This window comes from Argentina silus (assembly GCF_951799395.1).
Source record: "Argentina silus genome assembly, chromosome: 6".
NCBI lineage: Eukaryota > Metazoa > Chordata > Actinopteri > Argentiniformes > Argentinidae > Argentina > Argentina silus.
Window position 1 is genome coordinate 11290795 of NC_139660.1, and position 24818 is coordinate 11315612.

At 44.0% G+C, this 24818-nt stretch overlaps 2 protein-coding genes across 2 annotated transcripts in view; one reads left to right on the forward strand and one right to left on the reverse strand.

The window, feature by feature from the left end:
* Positions 1-4345, reverse strand: part of zc3h3 (zinc finger CCCH-type containing 3) — a 40859-nt gene extending 36514 nt beyond the window's left edge. The window contains exons 1-3 of the mRNA XM_083671990.1: positions 4277-4345; positions 1916-3494; positions 1423-1625 (exon numbers count right to left, since the gene is read on the reverse strand). Of these exons, the coding sequence (XP_083528116.1) occupies positions 1423-1625; positions 1916-3494; positions 4277-4322 (1828 nt within the window). The 5' untranslated portion in view covers positions 4323-4345. The remainder of the gene's footprint in view (positions 1-1422; positions 1626-1915; positions 3495-4276) is intronic.
* Positions 4346-4424: 79 nt separating this feature from the next.
* Positions 4425-10189, forward strand: cyldl (cylindromatosis (turban tumor syndrome), like). Its single transcript, XM_083672174.1, has 15 exons — positions 4425-4694; positions 5100-5548; positions 5851-6138; positions 6244-6325; positions 6413-6591; positions 6744-6909; positions 6992-7118; positions 7201-7311; positions 7445-7536; positions 7634-7697; positions 7848-7980; positions 8180-8288; positions 8384-8502; positions 8595-8808; positions 9023-10189. Exons 2-15 carry the CDS (start codon positions 5108-5110, stop codon positions 9205-9207), a joined length of 2310 nt encoding a protein of 769 aa, XP_083528300.1. The 5' UTR covers positions 4425-4694; positions 5100-5107; the 3' UTR covers positions 9208-10189.
* The last annotated feature ends 14629 nt before the right edge of the window (positions 10190-24818 follow it).

Consider the following 24818-nt stretch of genomic DNA (forward strand, 5'->3'; position numbering starts at 1 on the left):
CTCTGCTCCCCATCATTAGTAATTCAATTTGCTCTTTATTAGCAGCTCTTATCTGCAGCACAGACGGCCACATTCCCCTTCTCTCACTCCATTTTCTTCTCTCTTCTTCGTCTCCATCCCTGGTCTCTTAAATTGTACTTTTTACCTCTCTCCTGGACATTTCTCTCTTTATCTCATACAGAAACATACTGTACAAGTTAAGAGTCTTAAGTCAAGTCCTGCAGGTCTGCTTCCTCTCTCCACCTCAAGGAAGAGACTGAGACATAAGACAGAACACTGTGAGAAAGGCTGATAGGATGGAGAAAAAGGTGTGTGTGTAATAGACAGAGACAGACACACAGACAGAGAGAGACAACGAGAGAACGAGGAAAGATACAGCCGAAATTAGACAGCAGAAAACCCTACAGAAAATAAGAAAATTGTGTGAAAGAGGGGTGATAGACTAAGAGGAGGGGGAAATGGGAGAGAAAGAGGAAAGACAGAGAGTGAGCAATGGTAGAGTGGCAGACACCCAGACATCAGGATGAATAAAGCCTAATGTTAATCGTGATGGCTTTTCTAATGTGTGCTCGACTCCATTGACTGAGGGCGATTACACTGAGATGGGCATAAGGGGGGGCTGGGTACAGAACGACCGAGGGGCTGGGTACAGCGTGGCTGGGGGGTGGAAGGAGGGGCTGCGGTTGTAAAAACACTGATTGCTTTCCATCAGGTTCGGCCTATATTCTACAGTTCGTTAAAACAATCCAATTTGCAAAAGGATAATTATGCATTAGCTCCTTTTTATCTACTAGGGGAGAGTGGTGCCAGGGCTTGATAGCAGCGCCTCTCCCCGCCTCCACCTCTGCAAATTACCCACTATCGGCACTTGTTCACCATCACGGCTGAATTGGGCAATCAATTAGCCCCCCTCCACCATCCCTCACAGCCCCCCCCCCCATCCCTCCCTCTCCCCTGACTGCCAACCTACGGTCCACACAAAGACCTCAGCACAGGTCTCCCATTGAGAATGAATGCTGCCCTCTGCTGGAAAGTCTGGAACAGCGACCTCTGGGTCACACATCAGCAGTGGGGAAATGTGAACAACACAACTCACAACAGTATCCTTGAATTGCCAAACAAAACAACAGAGCTGCTCCATTGTATATAGGACTCAGACTGTGTAATCTCGTTTTCCATGGATGGTAATATTTGCTCAAGAGCTCATTAACTAAATTAGTCACAGTCACAATTAGAGGCAGATAACGGCATGACTCGGGACTGAATTAATAACAACACTCTCCTGAAACTGAGCAGGAAAATATACACCATTTATCCTGCTGCGATTAGGGCCTATATGATTTACAATACAATCACTGTCTAAATGACTGTCTGGTTTTAGTAGAATGGGGAGGAACTCAATTCCCTCCCCGTGCTGCCTACCTGTCCTGGAGGGGCTAGCGGACAGACGGCGGAGCTTGTGTCTGCCAAAAGAAACCAGCTCTCGAGACGGGGTCTTCCTCACGGCTCCAGGGCTCCTACCCTGGGAGTGTGTCCTCACAGGAGTATGTGTTCGCCTTCGGAGGGAGTACCGGCTGCTCACGGTCACCACTGCTGGACTGGACCTACCCTCTGACCCAGACCCACTGGAACACACAGGAGAGTGGATGAGTGAGATGTGCAGCACTTCTTTGGTTAGAATGAGCCTAATGTCTACGATAGACTAAAGACACAAACTAAAGTCTATATTGTACTGTAGACCAGACCGCCTTGTATCAAATGTGTGCATTAAAAACAGTGGTAAGGAAATTTAGAGGGTAGGCATTGGCTGCCATCTGCTGGCTAGAACTATACATTACTGCAAAATTCCAGATATAAAGTCAGGTTGAGAGATTTAGGGTAGACTCCAAAAGAGAGCTGTCCTCCTCTTCCTCACCTGCTGGCAGACCTTCTAATGATCTTCATCCTGCTCCTGAGCTTGAACCCACCAGTGGAGGACAAGGGCTGAGCAGAGGTACGCTGAGTTATAGATGGGGCGATACTAGAGCCCCCCTTCACCCCTTTGGGCCCATTTTCTTTCTCTGAGGTCCAGCGGAACACAGACCCACGGCGGGCCGCTCCTGACCCTGCCACTGTCCTGGAGGCACTTGGGTTTGAGCCCCCTGCCTTCCAGCGGTAGCGGCTGCTGAGGTTGGAGGAGGCTCCTGATCCCTTCCTCTGTTTAGCAGAGTGAGTCGGGGCAGGTCTGGGTTTCTTGGCTGCCTCTCCCTTCTCTGGAGCTCTTTGAGGCAGTGCCAGGGCTTTGGGTGAGAGGGACTTGCGGGACAGCCTGGCCTGGCCAGCAGCAGAGGAGGACACCCAGGTATATTTGGAGGTCTTTGGGGTTCCTGTGGACAGACTGAGTCTGCGGGGCACCTTCTTACTGGGGGTTCTCTTGCTGATGCTGAATGGGGGTGAGGCACTGCTGGGGACCCCCGCAAGAGAGACTGGGATAGGGGTAGAGCTGGTGAGTTTGCCTGGAGACTGCGCCTCAGCTCTGATCTGGCTGGGCCCTTCTCCTCCTGCCTCCTGGCTCTTCACCCAGATGAACTTGGACCGTCCCAGGGCAGAGGAGACTGACTGAGGCTGGGTCGGGGTGGGCTTGGACCTGGGACGGGAAGCAGAGGGGGGTGGAGGAAGAGGTGGGGTGGGGTTGTTGGGGGTTGCTTTGGCGACCTTCGGCTTATCTCCTGCGCTAGTGTTCCCAGGCAGATTAGGTCTGATCTGCAGCTGGGCTGTGCTCTGTATCTTGGCAGTGGTGCTGGTCTTGGCTGAGCAGGGGACATCTGTTGGTGCTGTTTCCTTTTCTCCAGGTGTGGCAGTCTCCAGAGACAGTGCCACACTCTTTTCTTCAGCCCTTGTCTGAATGTCCTGTTTAAACTGTCTCTGGTGGTCTTCTGGCGGTATACCAGACCCCATTAGACCTGGGGCCCTGAGCCCAGCCCCATCCCCAGCCCCTTTCTCCCTTATACCTGGCTCTGTCTCTGTGGTATTTGTGGACCTTGTCACCGCTCTTCTCATTCCCCCTGGGAGTGTGAAAGTTGCACCTTTGGCTCCATCCTTCCCTCTTCTGGCAGGGTTGTGGTTGCTGTGGCAGGGCTCAGAGCTGCCCTGAGATGTGCCTGTTGGTGCCTGTAGGGAGGCAGACAGAGAGTCAGCAGAAGGGGTGGAGACTAAGGGCTGCTCTACAGTGGACTGGGTGGTCTGTGTAGGTCTCGGCTGCAGTGCTGAGCTTCTCTTGTTACTGAGAGAGTAGGTCTTCCTCCAGTTTCCCACAGGCAGAGGGGCGTGAGGCCCACCTTGGGAGGTGTGTGAAGGAGTGAAAGATGAGCTCTGACCCCTGCCTCTGGCTATGTGTGAAGGAGTGAAAGATGAGCTCTGACCCCTGCCTCTGGCTGCTGCTGGTCTCGTTGGGCGCCACTGGCCAGCACTAGAGGGGGCGTTGCCATGGACATTCTTGTGGGTATTGATGAGATCTGTGGTAACAGGAAGAAAGATTAAGAGCTGGCAACAACAGTGGTAAATTGTTGATGAATTGTTAAGTATTATTTCTATCAATACTAGGCTATCATTCACACACACACACACACACACACACACACACACACACACACACACACACACACACACACACACACACACACAGCTAGCTAATTGTTATTTATATTTAGTTGACAGCTATTGATTACGGGTCTACTCACATGCACACTAGCCATACATCTAGTAACCAACGAACAAATACAAGTAGTGTTTCATGGTTACAAATGCACTAACATCCTATCTAATGTTCCATATGAGTATGTAAAAGACGGTGAATTAGCTATAACCGTAAATGGAAAATAAGGCAATGTGGGCTGTGTAGTCATGACGATCAAAAATACATTAACACTACTGCCTTTGGGATGCAAGCATTTCCCTTTTAAGATATCGCGGTTCCTGACGGCCATATCTTTTGATCATTTGATTTCAACAAAGTGGGGTTTGATGGTATTACAAACATGTATTTGATGACATCATTGGTTATTTATTGTTTAACAGATATTATTATTGACAAAATACTACTGTTCCTTATTTATTTTACATCAATTAATATTCAGATCATTTCCCATAGCATGCATGACAGCAACGGAGAAGGTGTGTTGCCCCACAAAACTAATAGCCCGCGTGACAGCTATACGATTTACGTCGTCCGCGTTTATTTTTTACAGTACAATTCATCAGTAATGATACCCAGACTGTAGCAAAACCACCAACGTACTTTGAAGCAGTTCGATTTGCCTTTTCAGTGCCTCCCTTTCCTCCATGTTTACATCCGAAGCTCGTTTTCGTCATCATTCAGCGTCGCAGACTCGTAGATGATGTAATGAGGAGACTGTCCAATCACAGGTTGAATCCAACCACGAGTTTTAGTTGACAAGAATAAACTAAAATAATAAATGCATATATAGATAGCTTTTTTATTAAAAGTCATACAGTATTTTGATTTTGGATATGTGCTAATACTGACAAACTGGATAGGCAACCACGATAGCTAGACTAGACGAATGACAGTACAGCGAAAACGTAGAGATGACTGACGACAATTTTTTGTGAAACGAAAGGGGAAGTGATGAGCGACATAAGAGCTCGTCAGACGGCTACTAAACGACTAAATCACTAAAGTTAAGATTGACAAGGTAAACAATCTACAGTCTACTGCAAAATAACACATTTTGTTTTGTTGGGAAATTATGGAACGTAGCCATCGAGCTGCGGTGTCTGAAGTTGCAATCATAAAGTTTCAAAGTTGATTCGCACTCAAAGTGAAAGTCCTTCCTGTTTTCCACTTTCTTCTTATGTTAAAATGCTGATGTTTTTACAGATAAAGAACGGTTTTCAGTGTGTGTGTGTGTGTGTGTGTGTGTGTGTGTGTGTGTGTGTGTGTGTGTGTGTGTGTGTGTGTGTGTGTGTGTGTGTGTGTGTGTGTGTGTGTGAGACTCATGACTCATTCTGACTATTCTGTAACAACATACTTACTCTAGTGCCCACACGTTAATAACAATGTAAGTAGTGTAACATCATATTGTATCCATTTGCCTCAGTATCAACCATGGACTCCAGTGATAAGAACATCTACTACATCATCATACGGAAACCTGCGTATCCCATCCACATCAACGTGGGCCGCATATGCTACATTTTGGAGAGTAAATACATGTCAACACTCAGTGTGTGTGAAACTATAGAGGAGTTGCCTGTCATTTCCATGGGCTCTATCTCCAAATCTACCGTGAAGCTAAATGACATGCACTTGGTGAGTGCTCTGGAGGCAGAGCTGCTGCAGGCTCTTGGAGCAGACTCAGAGAGGATGAAGTGGTTCAGCGAGTGGGGGGTTCTCAAGACTGCCCAGGATCTCACCAAGGATACTCCTGTCACTGTGGAGGTGGAGGGGAAGTGGCTGAGGGGGATCATACGCTACCTTGGAAGGACCACAGAGCCAAAAAAGTATGATGACCCGATAACAGGAATCTTCTTTGGGATTGAACTGCAGGTATGTGAACTGTGTAGGTATGTGTATGAATGTGTCATATTGCTTTTAAACATACAGACAACTTTGCTGCTCACAGTGATATATTAACATCAGCTATCCCATGCAGTTTTATTTCATTTTTAGCTTTTGTCTTTCTAGAGTTATAGCTACATGAGCTCTTTCTGTTGCTGTCTCTACTGTATGATGTACAGTATGTGTAACCTCTGTTGGGTTTTGCTTGTCCTCTGAAAGGTTAATTGAACTGTGACTTTATTGAGTGAGAATATATAAATTGAGGAATGTGTATGTCTGTTTCTTCATAGGGAGAGGACAAAGGAAAAGGGAACACTGATGGGACATATATGAGTAGAGCCTTCTTCTCCTGTAAGAAAGACTGTGGCGTCTTTGTTCCATTCTCCAGAGTTAGACCCATGGTGCCCAATCCCTTGCCCTCACCAGCAGCCCAGCCAGCCTCCCTACAGCCCCACACTGAGCCCCTCAGTGCCGGAGAAAGAGTCACCTTCTTCATGGAGAACGAAAAGAATGCCCGCCATGGCATGGTGATGGGCCTGGAGGAGAACCAGGGCCAGATGCTTGTACACATCTCCACAGTGAGTGCTAATGGGCTAATGCAGGTTATCAGTTCTGAGGTCTATCCTGTAGCGAAGGATTGGCTCAGCGGATGATTGCCAACTGTGTTTCCTTTATCTGTACAGGACAGGGACGAGCGGGGGGTGACTGGAGGAGAGATGACCATACCTCTTGACTATGTCATGAAGGAGGAGCTGCTGTCCTCAGGTTTGTGTGTGTGTGTATGTGTGTGTATGTGTTTGAGGCTTTGTGTCATTTGCTTACTGTATGTTTCTCTTTTTGTTTTGACTTCAGAGCCTCAGACTGACTATATGGTTATTGAAAAGGCACCTGTGGAGGATGTCCGCCCCTTGAGACTGGATGTTAACTCTCTTGTGGAAGTGAACCTGGCTGCAGGACGAACTGCCTATGGAATCATCCGCTGGATCGGAACTCTGTCCGACATGAAAGTAACCATGGCTGGACTAGAGCTGGTAGGTTTATCTCAATACTGACCTCAACCACAGAACTGCTTAGAATTAAATCATTGCATGGGCTGGAGCATTCTTAAACAATCTATTTCCTATCTATGGTCCCATATCCAACTCTGCTTTCTTTCACCCAACCCGCTTCTCTCTTGTTCTAGGATGATGGCAGTGGGGTGAGTGATGGTACCTTTAAAGGCCAGCGGTTCTTCAGCTGCCCACCAAAGCGGGGTCTCTTCGTCAAGCTGCTCTCCTGTCGCCCTGACTCCCGCTTCCCGGGGGCTACAGCCAGTCACAGTGAGAGGGTGCCAGCCAATGGTGTTACAGGTCAGTCAAACCCTAATCTTTGGCCTAACATGACTGTGTGTGTGTGTGTGTGTGTGACGTGTATGTGTGTATGTTTTCTCAGAGAGGGAGGTGGTGCTGGATAATGTTGCACCCATCACTTCGGCGCAGGTAGAGCAGGTTCTGATAGGCCGGATGAAGGGAATCCAAGGCCACTGTAACTCCTGCTACATGGACTCTGCCCTCTTCAGGTCAGGATGATGATGACGATGATGATGATGATGATGATAACCCATATAAACATAAACCCAATGACAGTCCCTCTTTCTCCAGTCTGTTCTCCTGCTCCTCAGTGCTGGACTCCCTCCTGTTCAAGTCAACAGAGCGACAGGACACTCCCATCCAGGACACGCTGCTCCATGACATTGTCAATCCGCTCCGGAGGTCAGCGTGTGTTTGTGTGGGTGGGTGTGTGGATGGGTGGATGGGTGGATGCCTATATAGGTGTGTACGTGTGTAGACTTGGAGGATGATTAGGATGTGTAATGTGTGTGTGTGTGCATTTTGTTGTCTATAGAACGGGCTTTGTGGAAGGGAGGCACATTATGAAGCTTCGTCAGCAGCTGCAAGAGCGTGGTCACTGTCCCACATTCACCACTGAAGAGAAAGGTACTGTGTCTGCCTAAACACTCTACAGATAGGGATGATCGTTGGTATGACTTTATGTGACTGTGTGTGACTGTCTTGTGACTGTGTTCTCATTCAGATCCAGAGGAGTTTCTCACCCTCATCATGCATCAAATCCTCTGTCTGGAGCCTCTTCTCAAACTGTAGGGTTACTCTGTGATACTGCACTCAACTCTCTACTACTGTAGAAAGCATTTAGATTGCAAATTAAAAAAACATAAATATTCACCTAGTATATGTAAATGTTGAGAAAACAATATTATTCATATAAAGCAAGGATTTGTCACCTACAGCTCAGCAGGAGGTAAGGTCCATGACAACTACTGCTATCAAATCTTCCTGGATCAGAACCACAGTCTGGTCCTGCCCACCGTCCAACAGCTCCTGGAACACTCCTTCCACAGCGAAGGACTCAAACTAGCCGAGGTGTGTGTGCGTGTACGTGTGCGTGTACGTGTACGTGTGTGTGTCTCTGCTCAGGTTAAGACTGCACACTACCCTGCAGGTGGCACTGTTGATCAATCCTGCTCCTCGGATCTATTGCTACTTTATGTAGGCTACTTGTGTTCTGTATCTGCAGATTGATAGTCCTGTCATTCTGTAACGTCATCCTCCCCCTCTTCAGGTGCCCTCCTGCCTCATCCTCCAGATGCCTCGCTTTGGGAAGAAGTTCAAGATGTTCCAGAAGATCATCCCTTCACTGCAGCTGGACGTCACTGACCTCCTCTCAGAGGGTATTTCACCCATTGATACTGTACACCACAAATGGACAGAAATATGTGCCGTGTGGTGAGATATGATGTGATGTGATATGTGGTGTGTGTTTTAGGTCCCAAGCAGTGTGTGTTGTGTGGGCAGCTGGCGTCTGTGGAGTGTGTGGACTGCTTTAGAGACCCAGTCTTGAGCAGGACTGGATTCAAACTGTTCTGCATGACCTGCTCCTCCCTGGTACTGACACACCTATTTCGAGCAGGAATATACAGTATATTGGTGTGGATTGTGGAGTATGGTCAGTGATGAAGGTGTGTGTACCCCTCCAGGTGCACTCTCACCCCCAGCGGCGGTCCCATGGTCCCTCCACCCTGTGCCTCCCTGAGGGCTACCCTGGCCTTGCTGCACCCCAAGCCCTGCTCAGAGAGACAATGGAGCTGTTTGCTGTGCTCTGCATAGAGACCAGCCACTACGTCTCCTTCATCAAACACGGACCAAACAACACGGACTGGATCTTCTTTGACAGTATGGCTGACAGACAGGGTGAGTGTGCAGGTGTGGGTACAACTCCCTCTGTTGGTGTCTATACATACTGTGTTTCAGGGGTACCGTAAAATGTATTTTTCTTTCTCTCTCTCTCTCTCTCTCTCTCTCTCTCTCTCTCTTTCTTTCTCTCTCTTCATGGCCATATTTGACTGTCTTTGTAAGTGAACACATACCATGTCTCACTCACACTCTCTATCTCTCTGTTGGTCAGGAGAGAGGGATGGCTTCAACATCCCCCAGGTGCAGGCCTGTCCAGAGGTGGGCTATTACTTGGACATGTCCCCTATGGAGCTGGCCAATCAGGTGCCTCGGGACATGAAAGGCGTGGCTAAACGTCTGTTCTGCGACGCCTACATGTACCTGTACCAGAGTCCCAGCATGAGCCTGTACCGCTGATGGGAGGAGCCTTCTGGTGATGAATCATTCTGAAGAATCATTCACCATGTGGAACCTGCCTGTGAGAGATCCAGAATGATACACCATAGGCCCTCTGCTGCCTACATTGTCTAAAGTGCATTATCTTAATGTGCCCTCAAAGACTATTGTTTGATTGTTGTTGCTTTATATTCAACCTCCATAGGCCTGCTGAAATTCCCGCAATACTTTGGTTTTAAGTCTTGGGGTGAATTAGTGTATTTTTTTTCCTTTATCAACCCAAGAAAATGATCTGAAAATATTTTATGTTTGCACTTGTATCAAGCTTCTTAAACTCTAAGTGCATTACATTGTAAGGATGCAACTTGGCAATCAGTACAGTACCCCTACATAGGCTACTGTATACTCTGCTGTTAAAATGCTATGAATAAGGGGGGGTTATGGGTTAATGTCAGTTATGTATCAAATTGGGTTTGGGTGGGAAGAGGGTTGGAGCTGGACCAGTTAGCTTTCTTTGTTTGAGAGCTCTGGATGGCTTGTTTTTTGGATGAGGAAATGTTTATGTTCTGTTTTATCTCAGGGCATTGTATGCTGTAGCTATGTTTGTGTTTACATGGAATTACATGGATTACTATGTCATATGTTAAATGTATGGGTATATTTAGTTACATTTTATGGTTTCACATTTTGTGGACTTGACAATAAGATGACATATTGAAAATTGCACTTTAATTATTTTTTGTTATGCTATGATAATAACCCCATTCTTTCAAATTGGTAGATATGCTTACTTGAAAAGGTCTTCATTCTAATCAGTCCATCAAACAGACTCACAAATATGAGTGATTATGAGTATTTGTATAAGTATATAATGGTATTCCTCTCTGTGTTTGTGTTAATACAGTATGAGAGACCTACAGTACAGTATTGCTTCTACAGTGAGTATGACTTCCCCATGCCAGGGATATACTGTATCAGAATAAACTGTTTTACCAGTCTGAGAGTTGAAGTCATCTCTCTCGCCCTTTTTCTGTTTTGGATTTTTATCCTCTCAGATGCAGTAAATTATCCGAAGGGATAACATTTCCTGACGTCATGGTCCTAATTTGATTAGTGAGGAGAGATGGTTATGGAGAGGATGAGAGTAGTAGAAGGCCTACAGAGAGGGTGAGTGAGACCAGAGGTAGAAGACATACTTTCCTATAGGCCATCTAGAGTGTGTACATAAAGGTACATAAACATTGTACATAAACATTTACACAAGAACACAGTACTTAGCGTCTGTCCATATTAAGATAAATTAAGCATGTAGGCTCCTGTACACTTCTCATGGTGGAGGTAGTGTAATGGTGTGGGGAATGTTTTCTTGGCACACTTTGGGCCCGTTAATACCAATCAGTCATCACTTGAATGCCACAGCCTATTTGAGTATTGTTGCTGACCATGTGCATCCCTTCATGGCCACAATTTATCCATCTTCTGTTGGCTACTTCCAGCATGATAATGCACCATGTCACAAAGCAAAAGTCGTCTCAAACTGGTTTCATGAACATGACAATGAGTTCAGTGTTCTTCAGTGGCCTTCCCAGTCACCAGATCTGAACCCAATAGAACACCTTTGGGATGTGTTAGAATGGGAGATTCACAGCTTGAAAGTGCACCTGAAAAATCTGCAGTCATCATGGACCAGAATCTCAAAGAATGGTTTCCAACATCTTGTGGAATCAATGCCACGAAGAATTGAGGCTGTTTTGAGAGCAAAGGGAGGCCCTACCCAGTATTAGTATAGTGTTCCTAATAAAGTGCTCAGTGAGTGCATATGAATCAGAATCAGAATCAGAATTCTTTTATTTGGCCAAGTATATTTGCGCATACAGGAAATTGACTTGGTGAGGTTGGTGCATGGACATAAAAATAAAATAGCAAATATTGACAAGAAATGTACAAAATAGTAAAAAAAAAAAAAAAGTATTAACAAAATAGCAATAACAAATTTACAAATTTACAAAAAAGAGCAGCAGAACAATACATCTTGTTGGCTGTGTGAGACTAAATGGCAATGAGGCTAGAGGCTGTGAAATGGTTGTGGGGCATGTACACTATAAATTAGAATAATTTTAAATAATTATAAATTACACTGTCAGTGCATTGTTTGTGTGACAGGGTGGGGGGGGGGGGGGTCAGTGTGAGGCAGGGGGTTGTGAGCCCCACTGCCATGGGGAAGAAACTGTTCAGGTGGTGCAAGGTTTTAGTCTTGATTGACCGGAACCTTTTGCCGGATGGAAGTCTCTGGAAGAGGTTGTGACCAGGATGGGAAGGATCAGCGATGATCTTTCCTGTTCTCTTACTGGTCCTGGAGTGGAACAGGTCCAGGAGAGATGGAAGGTTGCAGCCGATTACCTTCTCGGCTGACCAAATGATCCGCTGCAATCTGCCTTTGTCCTTGGCAGTGGAGGCAGCGAACCAGACAGTGATTGATGAGCTGAGGATGGACTCAATGATGGCCGTGTAGAACTCAACCATCACTTTCTGCGGCATGTTGAATTTCTTCAGCTGTCGCAGGAAGAACATCCTCTGCTGGGCCTTCTTGATGGTGGAGGTGATGTTCTCCGCCCACCTGAGGTCCTTTGAAATGATTGTCCCCAGGAATCTGAATGACTCCACAATGTTAACTGGGGAGTCACACATGATGAGGGGGGCGGTTGGGGCTGGGCTTCTCCTGAAGTCTACTACCATCTCTACAGTTTTTAGGGCGTTCAGCTCCAAGTAGTTCTGGCTGCACCAGGAAGCCAGGCTGTCAACTTCCTCCCTGTAAGCGGCCTCATCACCGTTGGAGATTAATCCAATGAGGGTTGTGTCATCCGCGAACTTCAAGAGTTTGACAGAAGGGTGGCTAGAGGTGCAGCTGTTGGTGTAGAGGGAGAAGAGTAGAGGAGAGAGCACACAGCCTTGTGGGGCTCCGGTGCTGATGGTCCGGGGCTCTGAGACAAGCTTGCGTGACTGCCTTGGTGGTGGTGGTGACGTCTCAGTTCTCAGGGTAAGACCTTATCTTTTCTCACATACTGATTTAGGCTATGTGTTACTCTGTGACCTCATAGCTCAAGGCACAACTGGATTGGAAATTATTATTAATGTCAAGTCAAGAACTGAGACTTTCCAACACATCACTGTACCATTGTTAGAGATAATTTATGTGAAATAGACAGTTTTCTACTGTTTTAAATTCATTCTTAATGTGTGTGAAGCTCCATTATGGTAGAAATCCAAATAAATGATACCACGTTTGATTGGTTTAATCTCTTTTTGTTCTATTTCCCTGCCCCCTCTCTTAATTTTCCCTCTCAAATGTCAGTGGACTTTGATATACTGTATGTATCTCTTCGTTGGCATCGCCTCTCATGGTAGGGCACTGCCAACTCTCTCCTCCTCCTTTCACAACAGACAGAATAGATTAATACTCAGCTAACTCAGACTGCACTGAGATCAGTTTTTGCACTCAGTACTGACATATCACATGCTAGTATCTGATCCTGAGTCAGTAAGCCACCCTCTCGTATTTCTCTACATCACAAAGTTATGCAAGGGAAGGCTTCTTAGGTTCAGTACAGTTGGTCTCATTTTCTTTCTATGTCTCTTCTCCTCTATCTATTTGTCTGTGCTCAAACAGACATGCCAATGAGTTGAATCAGTCAATCAGTTAATCAATAAAACAATCTATTCTCACAAGCAGACTTGCATGAACCAATTTACTTAAAAGTGTTTGTTGTCATGTGTGAGTATTGAGATTAGTCTGCTCCTGGTCCTCTGAGTATGATGTGTATACAGTATAGATGTGTTTTTCCAAACCAAGCATCTGTGCTTCGCAGACAGCTGATCTTCAAGGGCCTGAGACAGTAATGATACACACATCAGGGAGAGAACGAGGGGGATGGGAGGAGTGGCGAGCATTGTGATAGGAGAGAAGAAGAGAAGGGATTAGAAACAGAGAAGCGCAGGGTGTAGAGCAATCGGAGAGAAAGACAGATTGTTATCACCCAAAGGCTCCTGGGTAGGAGAGGTGATGTGATATGGATGGGGAACATGTGGGTTTGAATTGGATGTGTTCCCAGGACAACTTTGTCAGTGGGGCAATCTGGGATTGGTGCATTTGGGGGTTTTAAATGAATGACATACTGTAGCCGTTGATTCTTGAAGAATATAACTTTTGAATGCCTCAAAATAATTCGATTATTTTACTCCATTGTTTGTAAACAATAGAATTGTAAACAAATTGTAAACGACTGTATATCTTCAAAACATGGTTAAAACTATCCGTTTGATCTCATGGTCAGTCCTTGCATCCTTAGCTCCATGTACTGTATCTAATTTGAGAGTGGCTACATTTGTCCAGCCCCATCCCTCAGTTGTTTAACAAAAACAGTAGTGGGCCGGTTTGTTGTTGTTTGAAACCCAGATTGTACCTTTAACCATCTGTGATTATTTGCATTTAGAAAATAGAGGATGTGCCATGCCTGTACTCTTGTAATACCACTGATCTAAGAAGAAGAGTGAGGGTCTTTGAATGGATACTAGCCTGGGACCCAAAACTCCAAAAATATAGAATGTAAGTGTGTTGTATGTGAAGTTTGTTACCATGGTCCCCTTATGATTTTGATTGGTAAATGCAAACCATGCAGCCAGTGTTGACCCAAACATCACACCAGTGTGATTGTAACGAGTTCCATTGTACACAGAGGCAGACGCAGTGGTGTGATGAGGGAATGGTCCCGTTTATTCATAAAGTTTTAGTGATAATTGTTTCTGGCTTTTCAGCCCTCCATTCACTCGGCAACTTTTCAGTTGCCGTTTTCTCCTTCTATCCCTCTACCCAAAAGCAGAGGCACACACATCTTAAACCATCGTTAACGAAGCTTCATTCGCAACAGGTGCGCAACGAAGCCTCGCTTCCGTAACCCTGGCCACGGTCCTGTAGCTCCCTCTACGGGCCGAATGCTGCATGTCCCCCCACAGTGATATTGCAGCAGTGTTAGAGAACAGTAGAGGGATTAGGAACACTCCACTGAGCAGTCCATGTCCATATGTGGAGAGCTAAGAAGTTTGGTATTTGATGATACTGTATTTCCACAAGCCTTGTTAATGTCAGTGTTAGCGTTAGCCTTGTCCACTGTACAGAACCCCAGGCTGGTGATGTGCCACAGACACAGGATCTCTCCACTATAAAAGTTAACCCAAATTACAAAATCCCATATTTGGTTCCTTACCCTGAAATGAGTCTATGGACAAGGACAAACGTCAATCAACACTGTAGTTCTATTTATCTGGGCACTGTAACTAACAGGTAATTGTTATAATGTTTAACCAAAACCCAATGCAAGTGAATGGACCCAAAGATAGCATGTGTGAAATTTCATGCCCAAATCATATCAAATTCTCTGAAGAGACTCAATTACTGTTTATTGTAATTTTGTGGGTAAACTATCCTTCTACATGAATCCTGCTACAGTGTTTTACCAACAAGGCAGGCGAGATGGACCGCTAATCAGCTAGCAGACCATGAGAGCAATTGAAGCTTTCACCAGAGCGATGGAGAGACCAAACAGCAAGGGGTTTCAGACAGTGTTCTTTAAAAAAAAAAAAAAAAAAGTCATGACTACAATAGTGCTCATGCATAAAAGATCAATGTGTGTGCAGGATTTGCTGGACAGGGAAATGTCATGTTGATTTAATGGCAGAGAGAAAGGTCTCACTGGCTGCTCAGGGCCACAGATGAGCTAGTGTGTCTGTGTTTGTGTGTAGGGGGGTGGGGTATCTTTTAATACCATCAAAAAGCACATGCATTAAAGACACATGATACCAGTCACTGTAGTTAGATTAAATGGTTAATTATGAATCTGGGGGAATCCTAAACTCACCCCCTCCCTAAATTGATGCAGTAATGGTATAATCCATCTGCCACTCTTTGGTCTCATGATACCAACCAGACCATTATAAAAAAGGCATTCCGAACATCTCAATGGGGAAGGCAATTAAACTACTTTAGCTGGTTGATGGAAAAAAATGTCGTAAAACTGCTCTGAAGGGTTTATTGTAAATCTGACAAGAGAGTTTGGAATTAGGGGGAAAGGAATTTTAGTGGCCCCTCTCTCTCCCTCTTTGGATGGCATGGCTTCTTTCAATTGGAGACACAAGTGATGCCTGGTTGCACTCCCCACACTAATCTTTCTGAGAGAGCAACATGCTGTTTGTTTGGCAATGTATGACATCAGGACATTATAGCACACTGAGATACTGAGAACAGGATGTGTGGTTCTGGCTTCAGACTGTATAGTGGCGGCTAGTAATATGAGGAAGGTAGAGGTAGAGCAGTTTAAACTCCTCTCTCCAAGCTAAGATTTGGATTCATCTTTTGACTACTCGCCTCAGACTCAGGGTTTAGAATGAGGTTGATAGGAGTAGCACAGAGCATAGTTGCCACACAACATACATTTCAGCTCAAAGGTTCCATGACCTTGACTGATCGATTTCATACTCCAATGAATGTCTGTTTGATCAGAGCAAAACGTGAGCCTTGTCTGGCTTTGAGAAGAGACACAAGCTAACGTCAACCTTAACTCTGTCAACCGGTATCACATACTCCAGGACTCACATGATTTGCATAACCTCCAAAGATTCCCACATTGAAATGTCAGGGCACATAAACATGTAGGAGACACACTTCCTCTTTCATCTTTTTCTTTAAGGGGATATTTCTAGGAGATTTGAATTCTTTCTTTCATATGATGCTTTTGATCCTACTGTCCATCGTGTTTCTCCTTCCTCTCCCTGTGATCTGCCATACCACTGACCTCTAAACTGGTTTGAGAGCATGGGATGTTTTCTCTGATGAGTGAACACTAACTCATGGTTCTTTCATGTCCCTAGGGACAGAGTTAGAGAACAGCCTTGAGTCTTAATACATAATGCCATGCTGCTTCAGCTCAACAAAGGATCTCTCCCTAAATCTGACATGCTCAGCAATCTAAAAATATATGCATACTTATGCAAAAAGGTAAAGTGTGCTAGCATGTCTGTGTGCTAGAGTTTGAGTAACACTGATCTTTGTCTCCATCCAGTATGAGACACACACACACACACACACACACACACACACACACATGCGCGCACACACACACACATGTGCACATGCACACACGCACGCACACACGCGCGCACGCGCGCACACACACACACACACACACACACACACACACACACACACACACACACACACACACACACACACACAGTCGGTCAGTTCTGTTGTTTGTCTTCTTCAGTATAATGCTGAAGACATTGTCCAAACTGACCGCTCAAACATCTGCCTGACGTAGCTCAGATTACTCTGGCCTTCTTGGTAATGTCTGAATGTTTGATGGAACAATCCCACTGTGCACAACAATTCCTAAGAAATTCCTTTTTTAATCCATTTTCATAGAGCTGGAGAGATTACATCTGTGTGGATTGAAAGGACAGATAAAAGAGCAGATCTGAGTGTGATTTTGTTTAGGAGATTTCACCCTAATCCAATATTTCCCATTGGAATTGAGTTCCAAAGAAGTTCAAAGAAAAGATTTGCCATATTAGTGAGCTTCTATTCCAAGAATTCTAACAAGGGTAACATTATGATGATTTCTGTCCGTTTACTTGTTTCCTACCCTATCCTATACACAAATCAAACACACACAGTACTCTACCTACTTTGTAGGTAGTTCATTGTGATTATTTGTGTACCTCCAAAGAAAATTGTTACACCACTCCTACATTTTCCAGAGACATCATGGAGCACTAACGACTAATATACAGCCCAATGTGATGTACAGTTACAGTAGTCAAGTTGGATGCCATGACAAGTGAAGTCAAATGTAATGTAGTCACTCAAATGTACATGGCAGGCACACAGTGAATATATATCAACAGCCAAAGTGTTGTACTACTAAGTGTTGTACTACTAAGTGTTGTACTATGTGCTATGTTGCTTCCTGTTATTTCACCTCAACATTTTTTCGCACTGCTCAGAGGCAGAATACTATGGCATAGAGATCAAATGAGACAAATGACATAATTCCTCTATTTCCATTCCCCATGAATAGCATGAAAGATCCTTTTTCCCCCATGGCTACACCATGAGGGATTTATGACTCTCAATGACTGTATGTTCTTAATAACTTATCATTATTAGCATTCATAAATACATCATTAAAGCACATGTGCTGTCCAGCTGGTGCAGAATAGTGTGTGTGTGTGTGTGTGTGTGTGTGTGTGTGTGTGTGTGTGCGCGCGTGCGTGTGTGTGTGCGTATGCGCGTGCGTGTGTGCGTACATTCATGTGTGATGTCTATGTTTGTGATGTCTCATGAGTAATAAATACATTCATCACCATCGCAGTGGAGTGCCTTTGATATTGCTGTGAGCATTCGGACTGATCTCCCTATCTGTGATCTATCTATCACGTTGAAAGGACATATTAACCTCTGTCAGGGACAACAGACACAGGACATACATGGTTGGTAATGTCACAAATGCATAATTTACCATTACGAGGTCAAACTACCTCCCTACCTCAGATGTGCTCCCTTGAAATGTCCTTCCAGAGGCTCCCTATGGTGCTGTTTCAGGCAGTGTCAGACATATCATTTAGCTGCACATACAGTATAGCCATCAGTTATGTATTCAGTGGGGCCCCAAGACACAAATACAGGAGGTCACATTACTAGAGCACAGTTTCTGCTTTCTCTTTAGTGGAATAAAATCCATTGCCTTTTCAATGTATCCGTTTATTCAGAAATACAGTACCCTGTGTAAGAAATGGGACAGTGAAGCATTTTTTCTTTTTTCGGCTCTACACTCCAAAAAATTGGATTTGAAACCAAACAATTACTATGAAGTTGAAGTAGAGATTCTTAGCTTTTATTTCATAGTATTTGTGTACATTTTGGTTTCACCATTCTGAAATTACAGTTTTTTATGCATAGTCCCTCTTTTTCAGGGTACCCAAAAGTAATGAGACAGATTTATGAAATGTCCAAAATAAGCACTATTGTTTAGTATTTGGTTGACAGTCCTTTGCATGCAATAACTCTCCGACCCATTGAACCCACCAGCCGCTGAGTATCTTCTCTGGTGATCCAATGAATTTGGAGGCATTTTCTTGCACTCGAGCTGACAGGATGTTTCTGTACACTTCAGATTACATTCTGCTGCCGCTGTCAGCAGTTACAATCATCAATTAAGACAAGTTAGCAAGTTCTAGTGGCAGCTATACATGCCCAAGCCTAACACCCCCTGCACCACAGGGTTTCATCTGTTTTACAGATGAGGTGGTATGGTGTAAATCTTGGGCAGATTCCAAACTTTCCTCTTGCAGTCACTTTGGTACATGCTAATATTTATCTCTGTCCACAGACCTCTGCAGGCTTTTAAAGTACTTTTTAGCAAACCTTTTTGAGGATAACTAGTGGTTTGCACCTTGCTGTGAAACATCTGTAGTTTGGCTGGTGACATATTCTGCAGATGGATATTTACACCTACCTCCCGGAGAGTGTTCCTGATCTGTGGAACAGTTGTTTTAGGGGTTTTCTTAATTATGGTGAGCATTCTTCGGTCATCTACTATGGATGTCTTCCTTGGCCTACCAGCCCGTTTGCAATTGCTGAGCTCACCAATGCTTCTTTTTTTTCTTTTTTAAATGTATGATGTTCATGTTGATTTTGGCAACCCTAAGATTTTTACTATGCTTCTGATATTTCAGGTTTTTTTTTTCAGCCTAATAATAACTTTGACTTTCTTTCTTTTTTTTATGTTGACAGACACCAATAGCAAACTCCAAAGGCAAATGCAAAGCCAATCAATACTAGACATTGACAGCTCTCTTATGCCTGCACAAAGTATGTGACGGAACACACCTGACTTATCAGAAACACCTGTCAAGCCAATTGTCCCATTACTTTTGGGTACCCTAAAATAGGGGGACTATGCATAAAAAGTGTTGTAAGTTCTTTCTGAATGGTGAAACCAATATGCACACAAATACCATCAAATAAAAGCAATCAAAGCAAAGACAATCTCTACCTTAACCTCATATTAAATTTAAAATCCAAACTTCTGCAGTGTACGGCAAAAGAAGAAAAAAATGCTTCACTGACCCATCACTTACGCAGGGCACTGAAAATGCTTTACTCCATATCACTGGAAATCATCTTACAAAAGGCAAACATCTGTCTTGAAAGTTTACTTTTGAGGTATTTTTAGGTAAACAGAGTCTGTGGGCAGCCAGGCTGTCTGAGGCTCTTAGCATTAACGTTGTATTTGACAGGAGCTTCTCAGGGGACCATGAGTGATTTCTCAATAAACAGACAACTGAGCTTTCCCATCAGGGAGCAGTACAACATGGCGTTTAGTTTGCTGCAACAATCCATCCCCCACAGACGAATCTAATCACTGAATTGACTATTCAGAGCCGCACACTATATAACAATCATTAGGGATTCTCAGAACACTTTGTATTCATCAACCTTTAATGATAGATGTTAACACTGTCACACAGAGGCATGCCACAGTTCAGCTCACAAAAGGAGTGTCAAAGAACAACATAATGTGGATCAAATTAAAGAGGAGAACAAGGTTCTGGAAAAAAAACACAGGGTATATCCACATTTAAATACTATTGGTGTGAATGAGCTGTAGTGGAGCTGAGGTGACATGCCCTACCATACTGTGGTATCATGCACATCAACACAATAAAGACATACACTTGACACTGATTTTGCACCTGGAACATCTGATTAGAGATTAAAAAGCTTCTTAATAGCGACTAGCCTCCCTGCATACAAACTACTTATTTGTGAGTTTGTACCGTATATTCCAAGAAATATAATAGCCATTAATGCAGGCCTCGCATCGTCCAATTAGAGACAGTCATTAGAGAGGGAGGAAGTGTAGGCGGTTTGTCTCTCTCATCAGTGGAAATGGAGACCTTGGTTACTCTACGCAACATTAGAGCCACCATGTCCACTTCAGCTAGACCACTTAGAGAAATACCACCTTAAAAGAGAACAGATCACTGACACCACTAAAAGGCAAAAGAAACCAACACTAAATTAGGGTATAATTAGGTGTCCAAGCTAGCTGCCTGGTTCAAAATATGCTCATTAAAGATGATACGTATGTCATCTTGAAAGGGTAGACTGATTTTAAGGTTCTGAGTAGGAGCCCATAGATCAATAGCTCTTTGTAACACTGGAATGTGTTGACACTTTCTACATATATGTATTATTCCAACACGCTGCAGTTAGGGTTAGGTCCCATGCTGCATTTCCTCATGTTAGATAGCGCAAGTCCATCTGCACTGACCTCCAAAAAGCTCATAGATCCCTATGGGATGATGTTTCAGATGGCGTCCGCACCCATTTGGGGGAAAACAAAGATTGGATTCCACGTCCTCAATGTAAAGTAGCCTATTTTTGTCTACCTCCGATTTTTGCAGTGATTGCTTTTTTGTGTTTTAATAAATGTTCTTGTATGTGATGGGACTGGGCAGGAGGGGGATTTATGGTCTGGGAGGAGGAAGGGGTCCCTTTGCAGATTTTTACTTCACAGACATTCACACACACACACACACACACACACACACACACACACACACACACACACACACACACAGGCACTTTAAGCAGCCCAATGAGGAAAAAAAGGAAGGATTATTAAAGACGAAGGTGGGTTTTGCCAAACCACAACTTTGCAGAAAAGTTCCAGAATCAGATCAGAAGGCCACAATTCATTTACATTTTCCCTCCTTTAATCCAATGCATGGCAGCCTGAGACAAGGATCTAGGTGCATGTAATTGATAGATGTTTAACATATACATTTTTAAACTCTGTGTACAGTGCCCTAAGAACCTATGGGCTAACAAACAATCTAGAATAACTATCAATGGAAATGGCTGTTTTATTCATTCTATTTCAACACATCTCCACACTGTTGTTTTGCTACAAACAATAGCGACCGATGGCTCATACCATGTCCTCACATTGTTACCTTTGACCTCTGCATAACAAAGCCCTTGACCTGTGCAGCCTTCCAGACCTGCTCACATTGTCCCTGCTGACTGCAGACCTTCCACAAAGACTAATGAGAAAGAGGCAGAGAGACACTTAACATTCTGACAGGATTCCACCGTGCTCATGGGGACAGGTCTGTTGTGCTTTCTCTGCTTGGTCCTTGTAAAGCCGGCTAATCAGGTTTCTTTTAATGATGTTGTGGGAGTAATCCCAATGTGGTGGGAGGAGATTTGCTATCACTGTACAGAATAATGCTATGAAAAAGCATATGGAAATTTAATGGATATATGTATACTAACACTAGATTAAAGGAGGGTAAATGTTAATGAATTGTAGCCTTCTGATCTGATTCTGGACCTTTTCTGCAAAGTTGTGGTTTGGCAAAGCTTTTCATCTTGGGGATCAATCTTTCCAGACACAAAGCACACACAACAACAACAAAAGCAGATTAAGTGCACATTAAACACAGATGATTCCAAATATAAATTCATGTAAACCCTTTGGTTTAACCGAGGACACAATTTGTGATGTTTAGAAATGGTTGTCAGCACACCCCTTCGTCTTTAATAATCCAGAGTTTTTTCTCATTGCGTTGCTGAAAGTGTGTCTGTGTGTCTGTGTGTGTGTCTGTGTCTGTGTGTGTGTCTGTGTCTGTGAATCCAGTGAATAACAATCTGCAAAGGGACCGCTTCTTCCTCCCAGACCATACGTTCTCCATCTGCCCAGTCCCATCACTGGTACATACTAAACAGATAAGATAGAGTAAGAGCATCTCAGCTCTGTTTCTCTGCAACCTTATTAGGGGTCTGGCAGTACCATTATGGAACCAGTTCAAAGGTCAAACTCTAACCTATGCCTCAGTGAGATGATTGTTTGTGATACTTAAATTCCACTGGTAACCATAGGTCTCCTTGGGCCAGGCTACCCCAGTGTCTGAGATGCTCTGAGCGGGACACATCAATCCGAGGGCATGTATGCAAATATATGCAAATTGCTTTGCATCAACCTCCCCCCTCTCAACACCTCCCCCCTCTCAATGAAAACGCCCTGAACATTTTCTAGCCAGTGTCAGAATAAAATTCGACCTTCATATGGCGTTGTCAGCTCTTTTTGTATAAATTAGCCCATTATACATACTGTACAGTATACACTAAATGTTGTTGTCTATGCAAAAGCACACTCTGTTTTAATGGGTATTAGAGAGGACTGTATTTACATTCACTAATACTGACTTCCATTTCTTCTTTAGCCCAAACCCTCTCCTGCATGTCATTTTCTAATTTTAGGGCAAAGCCTCTGCAAGATTTACTGAGAGGAACCAGAGAACGAGCCCCTGGTGTTTAAACTTATCCATCAGCAGGATAGGAAACATGAAACTGTTCCTAAGTCATGATGAAATAATACACTTTTTCACCCCTCATTTCCACTACTCTAGCTGTCCTCTAACCACAATGTTCATGGTTAAAGTTGGTTTAAAGTTAAAGAAATGTTGTGTGTTTACCCCGAATGACTTAACACATGATGATTGTCAGCAGATGATGTCACTACATCCTCTCCCCTCAAAGTGTCCATCAAAAGTAACTTCATAAGCCCCCCCGTCTGTCAACCTTCTACGTCACACTGTCAAATAACTCTGTCCATGATGGAGTTGTGGGTGAATATGAAAGTGACTGTCTGGGGACAGGGGCTGACATAGGGGTTGAAACCCTTTGAGTTCAGTGACAAAGGAAGAGAGAGTAGAATAGAGCTCAATGATAGAGCACAGACACATATGGCCACAGAGAGACAGATGAGAATGACGGATAAAAACAGAATATACTGTAGCTCACAGACAGACTAAGGTAACACACTCACACACACACACACACACACACACACACACACACACACACACACACACACACACACACACACACACACACACACACACACAAAAGCTGATTAAAAATGTGTGGATCCAATATTTTTCCCTTCCCCCTCTCTCTCTCTCTCTCTCTCTCTCTCTCTCTCTCTCTCTCTCTCTCTCTCTCTCTTTCTTATGAATGTGTTTTATGATAATCAATAGACTTTCACATGATGATAAAGCAAATGGCTGAGAAGTGAACAAAACAAGAAAAGCACAAACTAAACTGCCTCTATAGATCTTTAGAGGAGTAGTTTTTAGTCTTTAGATTCTCCAGTCTCTCAAATGAAAAACTACACAAAGCTCTGAGATGGATCCACTGTGCACAGAAGATACTTGAGACAGCTTGTTCCTTCCCATTCCTATTGAGAACAGCCAGGTAATTCATTTTGTTGAACCATTAATATCCTGGTGTATACTGTATGTGATTCTTCAGCGGCTGCCTGTGAGGCATGCTGCCGGAACCTGTAGTGGTGGGGGCTGTTTGAACTCGGACAGTTGGGATGGGTGGGGGTCTGCTCATGAAAGGTAAAGAGATGTATCTTTCCCAACAGGTAAAGGTGATTGTAGTCATTGGGGTTTGGAGAGGTGTGATAAACAGTAGCTCTTGATCTCTGTGCCTGGAGTGAGGAGTGGGAGGGGTTTACATAGAGGCAGAGGATAGGAATGGTATGGGAGGAGTTTAGGTGAAATCATGGTGACACATTTGGCCTCCTTTGGCCCTTCAACATCCTCTGTGAGTCTGACTGTGTCCCTCTCTGTGGACTGTGTGAGGACACAGCTGTTAGCAGCGGGTGTTCAGTTATGACAACATCTCCTGGGGACATGCACACGCACGCACACACACACACACACACACACACACACACACACACACACACACACACACACACACACACACATAAACACACATTCACACACATTCACACATACACACACACACACACACACACACACACACACACACACACACACACACACACACAGAGGAATGTTGTTTGAAGGCACAGGCTGTATGTGGCTGTATGGGGCCTGTTCACCTGTTGAGGTCATGACCTGTGGATGTCCTGAGCTCTACCTGTCTGATCGTGTCCTCATCCTACTACTCACTCTGGGACTGTCAGTCTATGTAAAAGCTGAGGCTCTTGTTATTGTATAGATACAGATGTTGATATGTACCCCTGCTAAGATAGCAACTCAGTTGTTAAAAGCACTGTTCCTTTAGATGATGGAAACAGCATTCAAACATAGATTATTTCAAACACACATGATAACACACTGGCAAAGAATAAAAGACTAAAAAATAGTTGAAATATTAACTAATATGAATTATCTATGATGAGCACTATGAAACCAACAGTTTCTGATCTTATCTTATCTATTATTATTATTATTATTACACTTTACACAACCAGGTATGTTTTTGATAACAAGTAATCTTTTGTGATTACGACCTGACAAAGTCACATACGTTAAATAGAAATATTCTTCAGAGATGATGATGACTTAGAGGTCGAAGAGGAGGATCAAAATAAGGGAACATTGTTTCACCTCAGAGGCAAAGTCAAGCACCTCTCTCAGCGGATATTTCAGTCTGCTCAATATTGCTGTAGACATACGCACGATAGTGCAGA